General features: G+C 43.0%; 2 protein-coding genes across 4 annotated transcripts; both read right to left on the minus strand.

The window, feature by feature from the left end:
* Positions 1-148: 148 nt before the first annotated feature.
* On the minus strand, positions 149-21,088 carry rmc1 (regulator of MON1-CCZ1). 3 transcript variants are annotated; one of them, XM_031796732.1, is made up of 31 exons: positions 20,392-21,088; positions 19,775-19,893; positions 19,098-19,240; positions 18,742-18,849; positions 18,429-18,538; positions 18,089-18,232; positions 17,788-17,915; positions 17,284-17,466; positions 16,975-17,134; positions 16,720-16,800; positions 16,469-16,558; positions 15,713-15,820; positions 11,495-13,847; positions 11,322-11,406; positions 11,162-11,218; positions 10,947-11,033; positions 10,360-10,500; positions 10,092-10,195; positions 9,858-9,947; positions 9,484-9,589; positions 9,069-9,177; positions 7,962-8,006; positions 7,768-7,821; positions 5,741-5,869; positions 5,481-5,587; positions 2,805-2,924; positions 2,533-2,610; positions 2,182-2,286; positions 1,625-1,693; positions 1,153-1,378; positions 149-325 (listed from the first exon to the last, which is right to left on the minus strand). In XM_031796732.1, the coding sequence occupies exons 14-31, from the start codon at positions 11,403-11,405 to the stop codon at positions 246-248; spliced, it is 1,791 nt and encodes a 596-aa protein (XP_031652592.1). In that variant the 5' UTR covers position 11,406; positions 11,495-13,847; positions 15,713-15,820; positions 16,469-16,558; positions 16,720-16,800; positions 16,975-17,134; positions 17,284-17,466; positions 17,788-17,915; positions 18,089-18,232; positions 18,429-18,538; positions 18,742-18,849; positions 19,098-19,240; positions 19,775-19,893; positions 20,392-21,088; the 3' UTR covers positions 149-245. The 3 variants fall into 3 exon arrangements, with proteins under 3 accessions (XP_031652592.1, XP_020364451.1, XP_031652593.1); XM_020508862.2 differs by lacking the exons at positions 15,713-15,820; positions 16,469-16,558; positions 16,720-16,800; ... (7 more) ...; positions 19,775-19,893; positions 20,392-21,088 and having other exon boundaries at positions 11,495-11,571; positions 12,060-12,847; XM_031796733.1 differs by lacking the exons at positions 15,713-15,820; positions 16,469-16,558; positions 16,720-16,800; ... (7 more) ...; positions 19,775-19,893; positions 20,392-21,088 and having other exon boundaries at positions 11,162-11,234; positions 11,495-11,571; positions 12,060-12,610.
* On the minus strand, positions 13,136-21,366 carry LOC109909821 (serine/threonine-protein kinase RIO3). The gene is made up of 13 exons (XM_020508864.2): positions 20,392-21,366; positions 19,775-19,893; positions 19,098-19,240; positions 18,742-18,849; positions 18,429-18,538; positions 18,089-18,232; positions 17,788-17,915; positions 17,284-17,466; positions 16,975-17,134; positions 16,720-16,800; positions 16,469-16,558; positions 15,713-15,820; positions 13,136-13,847 (listed from the first exon to the last, which is right to left on the minus strand). The coding sequence occupies exons 1-13, from the start codon at positions 20,425-20,427 to the stop codon at positions 13,737-13,739; spliced, it is 1,521 nt and encodes a 506-aa protein (XP_020364453.1). The 5' UTR covers positions 20,428-21,366; the 3' UTR covers positions 13,136-13,736.
* Between the last annotated feature and the right edge of the window lie 51 nt (positions 21,367-21,417).

Here is a 21,417-nt window from a genome sequence, read left to right on the forward strand (position 1 = left end):
TGTGTTAAGGTAGTCCCTCTGCCTAATTGACTTGTCCAATAAGAAACACTCCTTTTCGCTTTCCGTTGCGTGCCCTAATGAACATGACCCAAGGCTAGTCAGAAGGACATTTTGTCAAGCAGAATAAAGCATGACATTTAATACAAAATTGATTGTTAAGAGTATGTACAAATGACTTTATTAGCATGATTTCAACCATTTACAATAAGTTAGACGGGCTGTGGGATAAGATGAAATGTCACAGCTCAAACTGTTGCTTGCTTCATGAGTGCTTGCTCCCCGAAAACTTGCTTGAAGTATACCACGTGTTCCTCACAGTGCTCACCTAAAGGCCAATCAAAACAGAGTATTGGGTCAAAGGTCAGCCAATACACACCAGTGGCAGTTTGGTGGGAAGTGATTTATTAGCAGTTCATTCAATAATGAGCTATTTATTCCAGGTTTGACTTATTACCCATCTGTTGGTTGTGTTTTTAGCATTGGTACCGATTGGGTCCTTATTAATTTATACGTTTTCAAATGTATTTTTATTGGATATTTAGAAAGGTCTATGCTTTGCTCTGTCATGGATTTCAGTTTGCGTTGATAATGTTGGCGTCTATCAAAACCTGAAACCTATAGGAAACAGGTTCAACCATTGATACTCTCCCATGTGTTCCAACGTTTCAAAGAAACCATGCAACTAGGATAAATGTGTTCATATGAATTTAAAAAAGCAATAGGAGCACACAACAGCAGGCGAAGCCAACTAAACTGCTCCAGCACCTTTCAGCATATGCCTGTTGTTCCTGGCTTAATATAGTTATTATTTGGGTCAAGGTAATCTAATAGAAGAAAAAATAAAAAATCACAGAGGTCACTCATTCATTATTGAAAACTATGGCGTTATCAAAATTTCTACAACATTCTTTCTACGGTCATTACAAAGGAGTTAGTCAGGCGAGAGCCATGGAAATAGAGGAATTTAGTGTCACACTACGCAGAGCCATTCCTTCCACCTTTCGGTGCAGACAAGTCACGCTATTGGTGAAGCCACCAGACCTAAGACAATGTGGCCCTTGAGTAAGTGGTCTCCATGGTGATAAATAGCACATTACATAGGGAATAAGGAGCCCTTTCAGCTGAAGACCTGGTGTAGAGGTGTCACCTAACCTGGGTTGAAGCTGGGGCTGCCTCTCAGGCGCAGGTTCCTCTGCTCAAAGAACCGGAAGATGGTGTAGAAGAGCATCTGGTCGGCCGTCTGGAGCGCCGCGTCCAGGAACTTGCGAGCGGAGATGTTGTCGTTGCCGCCCACGCTGCGGATGAAGCGCAGAGCACCCAGCACCTGCTGTTTGGACAGGAGCACCTCCACGATCTCATCGTTGGCCGTGGACAGTCTCTGTCACACAGACAGATAGATGTAGGACGTTACAGATCAGCATGTTAAACATGTCTATATGAGTACCAGGGTTTATTGTTAGAAGTTAGCCTTGAATGAAGTTCACATGAAGGCTCCTTTCTAGAATTAGTTGACAGGATTCTCTGAAAAAAACAACCAATTCTACAAAGGACTTTGGGGATGTCCTGTGTGATCACCGATAGCTGTTTAAAATAGTCTGCATGTTAGCGTGTGTGTGCATCATACCTTTAACATGTCCAGGGAGAGCTGGTGTGCAGCGGGGTAAGTGCCTTCTAGAGACAGCAGCAAACAGGCCTTAAGACAATACAGACACTACAGATGTTAATTCCACAACCAATCAAAATAAAGATCATACAGTAGAACTGATCCAAGGTCTGCTCAACCAATGGAACGACAGTAAATAATCAACCAAGACTACAGTAGCCTTGTGCCTTTTATTTCCAACAAACAGTTAGCTGGTGAGAAATGGGATCACAGGAAGGAGGTTCCCACGCATTATGTCAGATTAAATATTATATAGGAATTAACTTTCAAAGACCGGGATAAAACACACATGTCGAAAGGATTTTATATCGTTTCCATAGGAACAGGCAAATCTTATGACGTGCAGCTGAAGTGAAGTATTTGATCTAGATATTTTCTGAAGCATTGCGTCTATAGAACTAACAACCTGCTGGCCCTTTGCATTAAACGTCACCCCCAACTCCTCTGAATACCCAAAACCTACAGGATCAAACTACCATGAAATAGTTGAGCTTTGCTTATAATAATTGAGGACTCACCAGAGGTTTAGAGTCACTGAGGACGTGGTACTGGAGGAACTGATGAAGCATGTAGAAGAGACTGTGATGAACCAAGGTCTTAATGACCAGCTCATACAGGTAATGCTGGAGGAGAGGAGAGTGGACCATATATTTCAGACAACTCAACATCACAGTTCCCAATTGAAAGGTAATTTGATGACAATATGGGACAATAAATATGCAGAATCTACAGGAACACAAAGCATACTAATGTAGCACTGACAACATGTTTCACGATGAAACAGTGTCATCCTTCTATTATGCATAAAACACCAAAAAGCTGTTCTGATAGAGCCTCCCGAAAAAAACTTTTCTGCAATGAGTACCTACCTGCACAGTGATCTGGACCTGGTTGAGTGAGCGGATGTACTCCATCAGCACAGCAATGATGAATTTGTGAGATACGTCCTGTTGGAGGGGTGAAACAATATAATGTTCAGTCATCTAACAGGCAATTGAGAAAAAATAACTTTCAATTCAAATAAGGCAGTAGCCATTAAAATATGGGCTTCACCACTAGCGCTACAGTAGCCTTGTGCCTTTTACTTCAAACAAACAGTTAGCTGGTGAGAAATGGGATCACAGGAAGGAGGTTCCGTCACCTTTTTCTCTGTGAAGGAGGACAGGACGTGTGTGTACATGTCGGACTGGTCGATAACCGCCTGCGTCCGGACAGGCCTCTCCCGAGCAGTGCTCCCTCGGCTGGGACCAGACTCCATAGCCTGAAAGAGATCCAACAGGTAACAACTAGGGCTGTGGCGGTCACAACATTGTCAGCCTATGGATTATCAAGCCAATAACTCTGGTCTCATGGTAATTAACAGATTTAGCATCTCCTGGCTCCCACATAGCCTACAAGCCACTGATGCAGACCTTTGTAACATAAATCCATTTAATAGTGCCTACACATTCACAATAAATCGTATTTATTTTAGACAGGTCTAAAACATATGAAGAAAATGTAGTCCATTTCAGAAGAACAGAACAGCATATGGCTGTGGGCTACACTAGTTCATTTAGTAGACAAGATTTGCTTATAATTCTTTGGCATTATTTTATAGTATGAAGAATACAATTGAACAAAGCTGAATAAAATAGAAAGAATATTTCCCCAAATGATTTGAGGGATGCGAATATTCTGTGTTGAGCAGTTAACAAAGAAACAGGTACTCATATATGCTTAATTTAGAGTTATTTATATAACTTTAGTTGTTCTACAAACGTTGGGCTATATGTTCTGATTTTTAATATATATTGTAAGGCTGCATGACGTGACTCTAATGATGACTTGAAAAAAAGTCATTTGAAAAGGCATGAGCTCTGCTTTGTTAGTTTTTTTGCTCAGGCTGTACACACTTCATCAGTCTCTCATTCACAATTTGACAAGCACTTGATAATGCCTTGAATTTCCCGGCGGTATCCCCTTTGTGTGGCCATAATGCCCCCTAAAAAAAATCCATGCCTTTTTCAGCCAGTGGCCGTTGTGCCCTTGGGGTAAATATAATAATTATAACTCCCTTCTCCCAGAGTGCTGCGAGCTCCAAAGCACCTCTCACTCACATGGCTCTCCATCATGTGATCGTGTCTTTCTCACAGGCTAAAAGTGAAGACCGACACTTGTGCGCGTCATTTCTTCCGACACTGTGCGCGTCATTATTCAATTCGGAGGTGCATATTTAAGATATCGGAAGAAATGTCCGCACTTACTTTTCGTCAGCCAATAAGATGAGTAGGCCTAACGAACAGCAAAAGCACTTGCCTATGGCAATCTACTATCCCCCATAGTACGAAAGTTGACCTATTACATTCTGTGTAAGAAATAAATATTCCAAACATAAGTCTGGGACAGTTGTGGGATGCAATAGATCCCAAATTAATATAACCACTAGTATCAAAAACCTTTTTTACACAATGTGGCTCACGCAACAGATTGGAACATTTAGCTTAAAATTTAAAATTTAATAAACTATTAGGATATTTCTTCACATTATAAGTGCAGAAATGCGAACACTGCAGTAGGGTGAAGGCGCAAATGTTCCATTAGCAGGAAAACACCATTATCTAAAGTGACCACAAATGCAATTCTGCATGTAATGCTTTTATTATAAAGGTGCATTTTTATGGTGAAAATTATCTTCCCCAAACTTGAAACTCACACGATGCTTATATGTGCCAGTTAAGCTCCACAGCCCTTGTAAAAGAGGATCAAATGTGCCTAATTTTAAGATGTTTATTTGGCCACTTTAGTTGTGATACAAACCTTGGGCTAGGCTACATGAGGTGTGCAACCATGATTAGAAAAAGACGGGGGGGGGGGGGGCTGTTTCTTACCTTACGCTGGGAATCATTTACAAGTGATAATATATAATTCACAAGTGATATGCTAACATTGTCACCCATCAGACTATTCTTGATTTAATCTAGTCTTTACATATACTAGATAATATGTTTTAAACTTGTTTTGATTTAGAATGGACCATTATCATGCACCTGTCTCAAAACAGGGGCAGTGTAAAAAAACACGTCATCTATGCACTTAAATAACGAATAGAGGTCGCTTTTCCTGTGGTTAATTTTCATACCAGCCAGGTAGGCTATACTCCTGTTGTGAAGAGAAGCAATGCGCTTAATATTAGGAACGTTGAGAAATAAATATACTAGGTCTAGCCTATAGAAAGCTGATGGCCTCTATTAAAAAGAGGAGGATCCCCATCACTCTGTTTTCTTCTGCAACTGCATAGCCTATAGAAATGTTGTGCAACATTAGCTCATGGGCTCTCATGAAGTGTTTGATTAGATTTTCGATCAGGGTGATTAGAGGGACAATAGAGCGCTGAGTACCAGACAGCTAGCAAGTTTGATAGGCTACTAATGACCATCTGCAGCAGAGCTTGGAGAAGCCTAATTACCGTGACTAAACAGTCACATGGAATTTGACTGCCGGTGTGGCGATAATAGGGTCACAGTAACAGCCCTAGTAACAACAAAGTCTAGTTACTGCAACAGACAGTGTATACTGTCCTGATAATCCGTAATATGGACAAATCAAATCTATTCAGTTGACTATATCCTCTTCATCCTTTTTGTTATTCAAGTTACAAGATCAAAATGGTTAAACGGATCTACTAGTAAGATACCACTACTGTCCTAAATAACTTTTCACTAGTGTCACTTGACTTGGTTTCCAACATTAGGGCTGTTTTCATAAAGAAGTCCTAAAGTGTTTGTTTTGTTTCTTCGATACTGGTGTGATCGTGACCCTAGTAGGCAGTAGTCACCACAGTGTAGGTCTGCTCTGCCTCCAGGTACTCTTTGAAGACTTGGTTGAGTTTGTCGAACACTGTGGCCACCACTGGTAAGCTCCCCTTGTCTTCCCCGTTGAGCACTGAAACACACAAAGAGAGAGGCCTTGAGTGAACACTGCCTATGTTCTCTATGGTTCAGGCTCTAATCGTCTATTCTACAACCTTGTTTTATTAGAGCGCTTCCTTCAGCGACGAACACAGTCTCCCCCATCTGTTACACAAGGCAGTCTTACTTTGTGAGCACACAGACAGGATGACCATCTTGCAGTCTCGTCTGCGCAGGAGGAAGTCGATCAGCTTGCCCTTGTCCTGCAAGAGGTTGACGGTGGGCGGCAGCTTCACCTGCAGATACCACTGATATCCTGAAACAGAGGAGGAACACACAGAACAGGTCACACACCCTGAAAACAGAGGGACGACCAGACACCCTGAAAACAGAGGGACGACCAGACACCCTGAAAACAGAGGGACGACCACACACCCTGAAAACAGAGGGACGACCAGACACCCTGAAAACAGAGGGACGACCAGACACCCTGAAAACAGAGGGACGACCAGACACCCTGAAAACAGAGGGACGACCAGACACCCTGAAAACAGAGGGACGACCAGACACCCTGAAAACAGAGGGACGACCAGACACCCTGAAAACAGAGGGACGACCAGACACCCTGAAAACAGAGGGACGACCAGACACCCTGAAAACAGAGGGACGACCAGACACCCTGAAAACAGAGGGACGACCAGACACCCTGAAAACAGAGGGACGACCAGACACCCTGAAAACAGAGGGACGACCAGACACCCTGAAAACAGAGGGACGACCAGACACCCTGAAAACAGAGGGACGACCAGACACCCTGAAAACAGAGGGACGACCAGACACCCTGAAAACAGAGGGACGACCAGACACCCTGAAAACAGAGGGACGACCAGACACCCTGAAAACAGAGGGACGACCAGACACCCTGAAAACAGAGGGACGACCAGACACCCTGAAAACAGAGGGACGACCAGACACCCTGAAAACAGAGGGACGACCAGACACCCTGAAAACAGAGGGACGACCAGACACCCTGAAAACAGAGGGACGACCAGACACCCTGAAAACAGAGGGACGACCAGACACCCTGAAAACAGAGGGACGACCAGACACCCTGAAAACAGAGGGACGACCAGACACCCTGAAAACAGAGGGACGACCAGACACCCTGAAAACAGAGGGACGACCAGACACCCTGAAAACAGAGGGACGACCAGACACCCTGAAAACAGAGGGACGACCAGACACCCTGAAAACAGAGGGACGACCAGACACCCTGAAAACAGAGGGACGACCACACAGACCAGACACCCTGAAAACAGAGGGACGACCACACAGACCAGACACCCTGAAAACAGAGGGACGACCACACAGACCAGACACCCTGAAAACAGAGGGACGACCACACAGACCAGACACCCTGAAAACAGAGGGACGACCACACAGACCAGACACCCTGAAAACAGAGGGACGACCACACAGACCAGACACCCTGAAAACAGAGGGACGACCACACAGACCAGACACCCTGAAAACAGAGGGACGACCACACAGACCAGACACCCTGAAAACAGAGGGACGACCACACAGACCAGACACCCTGAAAACAGAGGGACGACCACACAGACCAGACACCCTGAAAACAGAGGGACGACCACACAGAACAGACACCCTGAAAACAGAGGGACGACCACACAGAACAGACACCCTGAAAACAGAGGGACGACCACACAGAACAGACACCCTGAAAACAGAGGGACGACCACACAGAACAGACACCCTGAAAACAGAGGGACGACCACACAGAACAGACACCCTGAAAACAGAGGGACGACCACACAGAACAGACACCCTGAAAACAGAGGGAGGAACACACAGAACAGGACAGACAACCATGCAAGAACATGAGCACCATCCGGAACAAACTGTAGATGAGAAATGTGGAAAGCAATATCGTAACTAAAAAAAGTGAAGTGAAAGCAATATGGTAACTACATAGCCTAGAAGAGGAGGAGGTGGCTCTACTACCACGTTGGTTACTATACACCCATCTGATCTACAGTGAAGAGGGGTTAGTGGTTGTTTCCGGTCCAGATGATAACAGACAGTAAGCCGGGACATAGCCGTCTATGGTTAGATGTTTCTGGTCCAGATGATAACAGACAGTAAGCCGGGACATAGCCGTCTATGGTTAGATGTGTGGGTGTTCTCACTCACCTTCGCTTGCACTGATGATGATGTCGGGTTGAAAGACACTCCAAGATGAGGAGTCTGAAGGTCAAGGGAAGCATCCATGATCATCAGTAATACCACCTACCATGTCCCTGCTAGCTGTTCCAATTGTCATTGACAGTTTCATTGACAAGTGCTCGCCGCAGCTCATCTAGCTACTTGCGTTTCATAAAGGATACAGAGCTCACAAGGCACCGGAGGCTGGCTGGGTACAGCAGAAGGACCTATGGAGAAGTGAAGTTAGTTTCTGTCAGGGCTTTAGGAGACATATTCTAAAAGCGACAGATGGGAGTGAAGAGACAGGAAGTTACGTCACGTCTCAGACAGAAAAATGACACATGGGTAGAGAGACACCTGTCTGTCACACATGAGAGTGATACAATTACAACTGGAATGACTGAAAGGCAGAGAAGACAGGTAAAGACACAGTTAGTGACCAAAACAGCCAAGCAGTTGGTTAAGTCTGGCCTGTCCATACACACTCAGTGGCCAGTTTATCAGAACACCACTCCGTTCACAGAAATGATGAGTCACGTGTCCTGCTATATAAAGCAGGCAGAAAGGCATCCAGTTACTGTTCCATTGAACGTTCCAGTGGGCAAAACCAGTGACCGGGTTCAGAAACGTCTGGCGTCCTAGACTTTTCACGCACGAGTGTCTAGGTTTTTCAGAGAATGGTGCGACAAACAAAAAGCATCCAGTCCGTGGCAGCCCTGTACGTGAAAACACAGCTAATTGAGAGGTGGAAGGAGAATGAATCGTGCACGCTAACAGGCGGGCCACAAACAGACAAATAACAGCGCAGTACAACAGTGGTGTGCAGAACGGCATCTCGGAACGCACAACTCGTCAGTCCTTGTCACGGATGGGCTATTGCAGCAGACGACCACACCGGGTTACACTCCTATCAGCTAAAAACAAGAAGAAGCGGCTCCAGTAGGCAGGCGAATACCAACACTGGACAATTGAGGAGTGGAAAACCATTGCCTGGTCTGACGAATCCTGGATCCTGTTGCATCATGGCAGTCAGGAATAGGCGTAAGCAGCATGAGTCCATGGCCCCATTCTGTCTGGTGTCAACAGTACAGGCTGATGGTGTAATGGTGTGGGGAATGTTTTCCTGGCACACGTTAGGTTTCTTGATACCAATTGAGCAACGTTTCCATGCCACAAAGAATTCAGGTTGCTCTGAACACACAAGGGTATCAGGCCCAGTACTAGATGGGTGTATCTAATAAACTGGCCAATGAGTGTATATACATAGAGTAATTCCAAGTAGCCTATACCTGTGAGGGGAATCCTGTAGGGGTGTATGGAGCGAGGAGGCAGCACAGGCTGGTGGACGTTCAGGGCACAGTCGGGCTCCCGTAGCTTGATGTCAAATATGATGGAGGTCTGAAATAAGACATTATCTACATCATGCCAGACTTAATGGGTTTGGACCCTGGATATGAAACAACACAACCGTAGTAGTAGTTTGCCTGTCTAACCTCAAGCAGGGTTCTGCCTTGATTTTTTTAACAAGCCGTTTAACCCTTTGGACTCAAGATATTTTGCATTTATGAACACCTGTAAAATGTATTTTTCTGGAATCTAGAAAAGCATATATACATAAACAGTGGCACAGCACCCCTCTTACATTCTTTGGTGAGAACCCTGCACAATATGCTCCAATTGTCATTTCTTGCCAAAAGGACTCACCTGAGTGCTCTGATGATGCACTACCACCAGGTTATCCACCACGTTGAGGGCAAACTTCCCTGTGGTGTTGAGTTTTAACACGTTGGTCTTCTTACAGGATCCCTCCCTGGGAACAACATGTCGTTAGGCCAGACATCATTTACCAATTTAGCCCTTCAGGTATTCCCTATGTATAAATTACACCATGGATATTTTATTTCAAGATCGATCCAGTAAACGTCTATGAGTAGCTTCTTACTCTAGCTAGTTTCTCTAGTTACACAAGAAACTCAGAATATAAGGGCGATATGATTGCTGCATGACCATGTTAAGTTAGGAGGAACTTCAGCATGTTTAGAGGAATGCCCATTAGGAATATGCTAAATAAGATGTACCTGGGTAGCTGATAGAGGATCACCTCAGCACAGGGACTGTCGGTAGTTCTGGAGTGATGCTTCAGATACATTACATACAGCTGACCGTAACTACCATTAGAAACAAAGTGAACAACTCATTCAGCGTTCACACCGCTTCATACAGCCCAAAGGGTTTTTGCTTTTTGTTTGAAATTGTTACTTGAATATCAAGCCAAAATATGAAATATCAATTCAAAACAGTTACAAACTCACATGTTGGCCACAGCAATGTCCCTCTCTGACAGATTGAGCTTGGCTGGCTTGGGAACCACAGGAAGCTCGATCTCAAACTTGGACATTTTAGACATGGTCCCACTCTGATGGGACAAAAAAAACAATAGGTTTGATGATTATAGTTCCAGCAACATTAGGATGCTATTGCTTGCCTGAAACATGAACTTTTGGTGGTATATATATCATGTCTTACTGTATCAGCAGGTGGACTTTTTTGAGACATCTTTTGTCAGTTTTGACCACTTACTTTGAAGGCAAACGGCTGCAGCACATTGCCCTGGAAGGTGGTAGAAAGTAGAATGACTGCAGTCTCAGGACAGTACATGTACCAGTTCACATTGATGCTCTGACTCTTCAGCAGCTTCAGGCTACGCTTGTCAGGAAGCACCTAAACACAGAGCATCTCATTGACAACTTCAACTCAAATGAAAAACTGGAACAAGACACCTTTTTGTAGAACATTGAGCCTAACAGGCATCCCTGTTCACATTGCAGTCTTCCTCTTTTCGTATTCCAGTCTAAAGAGGTAACGTTACCAATCAACCTAATACTGTGCAGTACTGCAAAATCTGACAACTTTATTTCTCAGTCAGTGGTACATTAAGACCTCTAGTGGTTGTAGTTTGAATTGAGTCACGTAAGTGTCATGTGACAATGTTTTAGTATAAGAAAAAGTAATACAGGGCAAACTCAATTGATAGTGCTGTGATACAATAACCTAGGAAACAATCTAGGTGTGCAACTTTCCTGATAGTGCATTCCTATCCTAAATCACAAAAACAACTGGCTTTATTATATATCACAAGAAATATGATTCATGTGAAACATAGTTACCTGGTAGAACTCAATTCCCTGGTCAGTGATGAAAACGATTTCATTCCAGTTAGTCCAACAGAAGCCCAAAATACTGGCATTCTTCATCTGTCAATCAAAAAGGAGAATATAAAACAAATCACACCTATTGAAAATTGACTCATGCTTAGTTACAACATGAAGAAATTACAGCTATTTTGAACTTCAAACATATGACACTGGATATGCTTGCATACCTTACATTCCTGGGAGAATTCCAAATGTGGATAGTCCGGTATGAAGTTTATGAAATCCTACAAGAAACAAAAACTGAGGCTTTTGGTCAGGCCATCAGCGTGGATAGAAAACACAATAATTGAATAACATCGAGTTGAGAATGATTGCTGTAATGTTTACCACAGATTTTGGTGTTCTCTGAACTGCCAAAATCTTATTTCCGATTGAAAACTTGATGCACTTCACCTCTCCTTTGTCATCCATTCTGTGAAGAAAATGTATATACTGCATGAGAGACCATTATCATTGAGCTTATGATCATCATCGTCGCAATATATGCATCATCTCGTTACCTGAAGGCAACTGAGCTTTTGTCCTCTGGTCCTTTAACCACAACCCCAGTGGCACCCCCTGATCGCACTGCAAACACCTGAAGGAGCAACCAGGGTAAATAGAGAACAATCAATATATAAAAGGATTTGGAGCCTGGTATCCATTACATTAGGAGGACAGTGTAACGTCTACCTGAACCATTAGAATGAGGGTTAATGCTCATCTAACCTGCCTTGTTTAGCTGTTGAATGTACTACCAGAGACATGCGTTAAATGTTGACTGAAGTTCACTAATTCGTCTACCATATTAATTAGCCATACTGTATGGCTACACTTTAGGACCTTCACCAAGCTGCAACATGGGAATCAACAGTTTGACTGCCACCCTCATCAAAGCTAGTTATTTGTAATTGCGTTCACATAAGCCAGCATACTGCAGTAGCTACCAAGCTGAAAGTAAAATCAAGATAAAATATGATTTATTTAGCTAGCTATAATCGCGCTAACTGTTTCTGGAGTAACCACCATAGCTGAGCATATCCTTCTAGCTAGCCTTGGCTATTAACGTTAGTAACGTTAATGTACCTGTTTGTTTGCTTCGTCAAAAAACACATTGTTGACGCTTGAGGCATTTTCAAATTGCACAGGATTTTCACAAAGTTCCAGGTAGTAGTGTTCCTCACTCATTGTGAACCTTTAGCTTTGCTGACTATTATGTATTGCAGTTAGTTGTCAGTGTTTGCTCTGCATTTCATAAATTAATTGTCCAAAGCCTCTCTACGGCAAGTTCCGGTTTCAAAATCATGTGACAGTCACGTGACTCACATAATATATTAATGCCACATAGAATGACATATATTTCACCGGATGTATAAATCTTTAAGCTTGGCGTGTCCACTCACTACAGCCCAGTGGCCGGCAGCGGGAGATGGATTTTAACCGACATTCTGCACATTTTCTCATCGACAAAACATTTAATCTCAATACAGTTTTCGGTTACTAAAACGAAAATATGTTATGAACTGATTGGAATAAGTTTAGTAGACTTTACCAAAACACGTTTTATATTGCGTTATTTAGGAGTGCTAAGGCGAATTGAGTTATTGCACACGCGCACTTCAAAGTAGGCGTTCCCTAACGGAAATATACAGATGCCCCCTCCTTGTTCTGCCCAAAATGACACATTTGTTCACATGGACCAGTCTGTAGTTTCCTATCTTGGTTTAGTTATAATAATTTTTGGTAAATGCTGTATCTGCTAATGCTGCGTTCATATGTCGAAAACTCGGGACCTCCGAGTTAAAAGTAAATTATTTGCGTAAAGCTTCCTATTTGTTGATTCTAGTACCTCCCTGGTGGGAAACTCGGGATCCGACTCTTCCGCCTAGGTTAGCAAGTTAGACATTTCCAACATGCGGCTAAACGCTACTTTCAAAATAAAAGTCGATTGTCAAACTGTAATCAAACACTCAAACAAGATATAGGTGGTTTCTGCAGGCTTTTATACAAGTTGGACTGGCTGACTGAGTAATATTGACATGTTATAGTTACATATAGATTGCTTGTATTTTTTTATAACTCCTAGTTTAAGAGCAGTTTGGTGTCTCCCGTCAAGCTGCTGCTCGATTTGTCCAGAGCAAAGGAAAATTAATGACAAAGCATAACAAAAATGTATGCAATTTATTTCCACCATTATATTGAAGTTGGAGATCACAGAAAACACAGCTCCCTTGTACGATCAATAGACCGCAATGCATATTGGTGCCAATGAAAAACAATTAATTGTGTCTTCATTCATGACTGCACCTTTCATGATTAAAATATTAACTGACACCAACTAGGGCTCTTCACCAAATGTTGGATTGCAATTTGTTCCATTCATATAACGCAAAGCTATTTTCATTCGAGCCCAGTTCACCTGTGAAGATAACTTCATGTCATGAATGCTGAATACCATCAAATTTTTTAAAAAGCAATAATTGTGTACGCATGTAGATGCATCCGTCATGTCCCCCTTAGACGTCCCCATCCATTCCATCTACAAACGTAGTAATGGAATGAGATGTTGACAATCCATGGAGGTGTATGGGACTTTTCAGCCCACTGCCCCCAGTGTAGCATCTTGGGATGCAGTGACCTTTCGACCTTGTGTCCCTCATTGTGATGAAAGACCTTTGGGTGGGGGTTTACTCGCCCATTCTCTCAAACAGAATCAACTGAACAGGATCCATGGAGCTAATCATGGTGTCTAACATCTCATCGTTAATCATCCTCGTGGTGTAATAGGGGAGGCCCTCCGTCACTGGTGCTGGAGTAGGTTTTCTTGCCCCTTCTCTGCACGTGGTCTTCATTCATCTTCTCCAGTGCCTCGATCTATAAAACGACAAGTGAGGACAGTGTTAATACAAAAATCACAAAGACGTAGAGGAAAGTAACCCATCAACTTAATTATATGACAGGTAGTCAACCACTGTATGAAAGTTAATACTATAATCCCCGGTTTCTGGTAAGCACTTTGACAAAAAGCGCTCTATAATCTATACAATGATGGATTAGGGTCAAATTGTACATTGAACAAAAATATAAGCGCAACATGTAAAGTGTTGGCCCCATGTTTCATGAGCTGAAATAAAATATCCCAGAAATGTTCAATACGCACAAAAAGTACATTTCTAACAAATTGTGCACATCCCTGTTAGTGAACATTTCTCATTTGCTAAGACAATCCATCCACCTGTCAGAAGTGGCATATCAAGAAGCTGATTAAACAACATGATCATTACACAGGTGCACCTTGTGCTGGGGACAATAAATGGCCACTAAAATGTGCCGTTTAGTCACACTCCACAATGCCACAGATGTCTCAAGTTGAGGGACCGTGCAATTGACATACTGACTGCAGGAACATCCACCAGAGATGATGCCAGAGAAGTTAATGTTAATTTCTCTACCATAAGCCGCCTCCAACGTTGTTTTAAAGAATTTGGCAGTGCGTCCAACCGGCCTCACAACCGTAGACCACCTGTAACCACGCCAGCCCAGGGCCTCCACATCCGGCTTCTTCTTATGCGGGACCATCTGAGACCAGCCACCTGGACAGCTGATTAAACTGAGTTTGCACAACTGAAGAATTTCTGCCCAAACTATTAGAGCCCATTTCAGGGAAGCTAATCTGGTGATCGTCATCCTCACCAGGGTCTTGAACTGACTGCAGTTCGATGTCATAACCGACTTCAGTGGGCAAATGCTCACCTTCGATGGCCACTGGCACGCTGGAGGTGTGCTCTTCACGGATGAATCACAATTTCAATTGTACTGGACAGGTGGCAGAGAGCGTGTTTGGCATCGTGTGGGCAGGTGGTTTGCTGATGTCAAAGTTGTGAACAGAGTGTCCCATGGTGGCGGTGGGGTTATGGTATGGGCAGGAATAAGCTACAGACAACAAACAATTGCATTTTATCAATGGCAATTTTAATGCACAAAGATATCGTGATGAGATCCTGAGGCCCATTGTCGTGCCATTCATCTGTCGCCATTACCTCAATTTTCAGCATGATAATGCACAGCCTCATATCGCAAGGATCTGTACACAATTCCTAGAAGCTGAAAATGTCCCAGTTCTTCCATGGCCTGTATACTCACCAGACATGTTACCCACGGAGCATGTTTGGGATGCTCTGGATCGACATGTACGACAGCGTGTTCCAGTTCCCTCCAATATCCAGCAACTTCACAGAGCCATTTAATTAGAGTGGGTCAACATTCCACCGGCCACAATCAACAGCCTGATTAAGTCTTTGCGTATGAGATGTGTAGTGTAGCATAAGGCAAATGGTGGTCACACCAGATACTGACTGGTTTTCTGATCTTCTCCTACCTTTTTAAAATAAAAAGTATCTGTGACCAACAGATGTATATCTGTATTCACAGTCATGTGAAATCCATATGTCGGGGTCTAATGAATTTATTTAAATTGACTGATTTCCTTATATGAACTGTAAGTAAAATCTTTGAAATTGTTGCATGTTGTGTTTATATTTTTCTTCAGTTTAGTATAAACATTCCCCACCCCAAAAAGGCATTCAGTGCATGATAGATTTTTTGTGTGTGTGGGACTCTAGTTAAGACAAGAGCCCACTTTAAACTGCCTGTAAAACTTAGTTCTGTAAATTCAATGCAACTACATGAATCTCCAACAGAGAAATAATACCCTCATAGGGACCTCAATGTTTTCTGACCTGGGCAAGGAAGTCTGCTTCGCTGTCACCGCTGAGCTGCAGCCCAGACACGACGTTGAAGAGCTCGTACACATTCATGGCTTCCGACACCCCGCCCTTCTGGAAGAACTGCAGAGACGAGATAAAAACGATATCTTGTTATTAAAACCACCAGCGTGTCACTGATACAAAACCTGATGCAAGAATAGTGGACATGTTTTGACATTCGCCTAGTTTACACCAACACGCATCGTATGTTTTGAGGTGTGGCAGCTAAATATACAGGACCTCATCCTGTATATATACATCCTGTACCTGAACCCAACACGTAACCATTCAGAATGAGCGACTAAACTCAACCCTACCCGTAAACATTCAGAATGAGCGACTAAACTCAACCCTACCCGTAACCATTCAGAATGAGCGACTAAACTCAACCCTACCCGTAACCATTCAGAATGAGCGACTAAACTCAACCCTACCCGTAACCATTCAGAATGAGCAACTAAACTCAACCCTTCCCGTAACCATTCAGAATGAATGACTAAACTCAAGCCGTAACTTCAGGATTTGACGTTTGAAGAAATGGAAACGAGAGAGAAGCAGAAGCAACGAAAACACTTCGAAATTTGACGTTTGGAGAACGTGGACGCACATGAATGCTGCAGTGAGACAGAGCTTGTTGTGCAAATCAGGACTTTAGTCCGTGTTTACTGTGAGCTGGAAGTAACTGGCAATTTAAACCTACAGTACTTGCATCACTGTGAGCTAACTTACCGTAGACACGTTCCTGCAGTCCCTGAACAGGAACTCAAGGCCATGAGGGTGATTGGGCTCAATGGACTGACTTACATCAATTAGCCAAACCTACATAAAACAAGATGATTAAATCATTCATGCTGAATGAAGGTAAAATCTCATGCCAGAATTTCCAGTTGAAATTAACCATGAGGAATCAGGTATAAAATAAGGTGTAGACTGACCCACCTGGATAAATAAAGGTTAGACAAACATGATAAATAGCCTACCTTCCCCTGATGCCACAGCATGTTGTATTCGCTCAGGTCGGCGTGGACGAGGTTACACTCGTGATACAACTGTTGCATCATCTGCAAGGACAGACACACCCAGGGGTCATAATAACCCAGAATTATACTTCTCAGTCAGATACTCATCTCTTTGAAACGAGTGCGCACAACCAGATATTACTATGAGGTACGTAAATACACAACAATATAAGTAACGTCTACATTAGTGCATGGCGGCACAGCAGCTGCACTCACATGAAGCACTTGGTAGTAGGCCCTGTTCATGTCCTCAGAGCCCAACATGGCTTCTTTCAGTTTGGGAGCCGGCACATGGTCCTTGCCAATGAACGACATCACCAGGATGTGCTTCTTCAGAATCACCACCTCAGGGCATGGGATGTCAGCCTTTTTCATACTGATGGAGTGGGGAAGAGAGTGAGCCATAACACAGTTGGAACATTGGAAACTGATATAAAAAAATTAAATAAAGTTATTTGAACTGAGCTTTTAGATAAATGAGGTGAATTGGTGTTGGTCCATTTAAGTGACATCACCACCACACACCGAGCCAGGTTGTGCATCTCTTTCTCAGCCCAGAGACGGATGATCTTGCGGGGATTCAGCTTGCTGAAGCGTTCCTTGAAGCGGTAGTCGTCCTTGATGTACTTGTCGCGGTTCTTGAACTCATTGAGTGTGGTCTTGAAGACCTTGAGTACACACTCATCTGGGACAGCCTTCTCCTCCATGCTGGGAGAAAAAAACAACAGTATTGGAAAACCTTAGAAACCAACTACAACTTAATTAACAGACATTTAGGGGGGGGGGGGGGGGGCAGTTTATTACAAAAACTGTTAAATACTACAACTATGGCTACTGAAATATGGCAAATAAATATACTGCTATAGTGTCTCTGTCATGACATAATCATTGACAATGTAAATGTCATGACGTAACTTCAGGCAATGAAAGTTCCTGATCTGACTCATCAGGCCAGGTGAGACGCCTTGGGTCTGTCAATTCAAGGTGTGGGTTCTTGCGAAACACAATTTGTCATGATGTCACCCTCACCTTCCCCCATCTGCGTGGAACACCACAGACTCCTTTCCAGTGCTGATGCAGCCGTTGATGTTCTCCAGAACGCCTGCGTTCACCATTTTGTACATGAGCAGACGGGTCCTTGGGTCCACTGCTTGTTCCTGTGAATGAAAAAAAGGGAGAAAAGTACAGAAAAGAAAGCAGAAGTGGATAATCGTGACGGAATTCAAATATATTAAAATACTATACAGATCTGAACATGGCATGAGGCCATTTTGTTGTCATTTTCAAATTCTTATTTCTATTGTCAATTCCTCCTTTTGCATAGACTCACAGCAGTGGAGTGCTCCTTTTTGTCATGCAGTCGGGCACTGCGACGCTGCTCAGAGTGGCAGTGTTGCTTCAGGGAGTTGTACACCTGGTTAGAGAGCTTCAGGTCCATGCCAAGCCCATCTCCCACATTGATCTCTGGGGCAAACTGGGAGGACAGGACAGAGAGGGAGATTACAAAAAGGCTGACAGTTTGGGATATGTTCACATTAGTGCGTACACAAATTAAGCCACACATTTCAAAGCTAAATGGAGATAAATACTACTCATACAATTGCCCCAATGCGTCTGTCTATTGAATGACGCTGTACCAAGGAAAAAGGTGAACTTCTTATCACTCTTACATTGTCCATGCGTGCAGTATTCTTCCTGCCACACACAACCTCATCGTGCTTAGTAGTGATGTTCTTGCCTTTCCCAGTAAAGCCTTTTCTTGGAGTTGTCGTGGGCTTATCTGGAACACATTTAGAAAAAAATAGGGGAAAAAGGGTTAATGTAGTAAGTTTAACTATTGCTTTAACATAAAACAACCACCAATCAACAGCAACCAATATTTTATGCAGGAAGATGTTGGCCTGTTACAAGTATAAAGTAGATGTATTGGGCCTAGCATCAATACTGATATATGGGGTAAAATTATAAAGTGATGGACGTTACCGGCTTTGTAGGGGTCGTGGCGAGTGTCTTGCCAATCAACTTCATCCTCGGAGCTGTCGCTATCCTCGTAAGGGTGCACCATGCGATAGTTCTCAAAGGAGATGGACACTGCAACAGTAAAGAAAAATCATCTCTCAAATGCTTCATAACGCCACTACTGTTCATTGTTTTTTACACATTCTAGAAACCTGGTCATGTTTACTAGGGTACAAAACACCTGAAAAGGTTTTGACATGGAAAACTAAAAATGAGCGGTCCAGGTGTTCTCACCCCGTTTCAGTCTGTTTTCTTCCGTTCAGTATCTAATGAAAACAAACCTTGTATTGTTCTAATACCAGACATGTTCATAGGCTTACGTTTGCTATCCCCGTTTAATTTTTTTTCTTCCGTGCGCAGCTGGGTGTCAAACTCCTTGTCAAACTGCATCTGCAGCATCTGAGCCAGCATCAGATCACAGTCCGTTTCTGGCTCCTCACCGGCATCCAGAGCAGCATTGACACTAGAACACATAGGATATTGGACATGAACATGCCGTCCTACACCCACACAATAACCTAATGTGAGTGTGGTGCTAGTTTCAATTGCCACTGAAGTGCCTACAACGGCTAGACAAGAGGGTGAGAACATATCCTTTCAAGGTTTTATTCTATTTCACCTTTATTTAACCAGGTCGGCCAGTTGAGAACAAGTTGTCATTTACAACTGCGACCTGGCCAAGATAAAGCAAAGCAGTGCGACAAAAACAACAACACTGAGTTACACATAAACAAACGTACAGTCAATAACACAATAGAAAAATATATGTAGTGTGTGCAAATGTAAATAGGCCATAGAGGCAAAATATTTACAATTTAGCATCAACACTGGAGTGATAGATGTGCAGATGATGATGTGCAAGTAGAGAGGGTAAGTAATACTATAGGGATGAGGAAGTTGGGTGTGCTATTTACAGATTGGTTAACGTGAATCGACAACACAGACAAGGTGGTGTAAGGGATAGGGATATTGATGATAGTATTATTATGGTACTTACTCTGGGGAATCAGGGAAAGCATTGCTTTCCTCATCCAGTTGCTTTGCCAGCTGCTCGCTCATGACGTCAGCGAGGGAACAGGGTGACACCGCCTTGGTAGTGGTGGCGCCCCATGGACTCTGAAGGACCATATATTCAAATGAGCTAATAGCAATACAGTCCAACATGATGCTTCCCTTTGCTAACATATCGATGTACTCGTTATGTGCTTGAATAACTACTTGAATAAAGCGGTAGATAACCAATTAGTTGACAATCTAAGCGAACTATACACACGTTAGCCATCCTGTCAATCAAAAAAGCCATGCCAGGGACATGCCGCGACATGTCTAACATTAATATAGCTTGCTAGCTAATACGTTAGTTACTTATTCTGAATTAACCAACGTTTGAAGCATGTCAGCCTGTTGGCTCGTCGCTATCAGATTTGGCTGTTGATGGATACGAATGTGAATTAGCGCTACAGTAGATCGATTAATGTGAAGCTGTAACATTATTTAAAACTAATTTAGGTCACGTTAATCTGTCCTCCCCAAGACGAGCCTTTTAAGGCTCGGTTTTCGCAAGGGCCATATTACATGTCAAGAATGTCGGACTAAGTTAGCAAACTAACTCACCTTTGGTCCTTCTGCAGTGATCCCTATTTGATCCATGACAGCAGCCCAGAGTTTCAGTCTTTGACAGCAGCAGTATTCAGACAGTCAGATGTCGAGCAATAATCTTAGCTAGCAACACGTTTACGACGACAAACAGTCTCCTTCTATCGTTTCCCGAATTAGACACGATAATGAAACCGTTTAGATGTGTTATCTTAAGCCAAATAGAGTTAATGTCACTAATGAACAGATTTCTTGCTAAATGACAAGGATTTTACGAGAGCTGTAGAGCAAATTCTGCTTTGCGTTGTTCCAGAGATATTAGAAAAGGAAGAGAGAAGAAACCTAGCCGGAAATGACTGGAACAACGTGTAAAGCACCGCCCAGCAGACTATTGACCAATCGTGTTCAGGTTGTTCTACTGCGTCACGCAGTTGCTACGCTATTCGTCAAGCAATCCCTTCTAAAAAGTCAAGAGTTTGAGTCGAGAAACTTGGCTATTTTCCTCAAAATAACGTAATTTCAAAGCTACACGATATTATAGAGAACAAGTTAAATATCTAATATCTCGAAAAATATGTGTAATTTTGCTCACGCAATTCATGCTATTTCATGCTTTTTCGAAACAGCGTCCAATTAAGTCTCATTTACTCCGTGAAGGAGTGATATCGCCCAAAATGCACCGTGCGGGCAATTGATGTCAATAGAATTTCCCATCTCCTCAAAAGTGTCTCTGGTTCTTCATCCTGAATAAGGAAATGACGTTTCGATCCTTCTTCTGGAAAAAAAAGGAAACCAGCAGGTTAAACCAGGCGCATTGCTGCCATCTACAGCTCAATGTGTTTCCCTGCTCCTACCATATGCAGTATATGGATCTTACCCTGCTCCTGAACCAAACTCGGCTCTTTTTAGTATAAAAAAAATGCATCCGGTCTTGCAATTTTGTTTTTAAAATGTATGTTATTCTTTCACAAGCATTTTTAACAATATCAGCCTAAAAAGCAAACACATTATCTCCGAAGTAAATTAGTAGGCCAGACACCTATA

This window comes from Oncorhynchus kisutch, linkage group LG18, assembly GCF_002021735.2.
Source record: "Oncorhynchus kisutch isolate 150728-3 linkage group LG18, Okis_V2, whole genome shotgun sequence".
Classification (NCBI taxonomy): domain Eukaryota; kingdom Metazoa; phylum Chordata; class Actinopteri; order Salmoniformes; family Salmonidae; genus Oncorhynchus; species Oncorhynchus kisutch.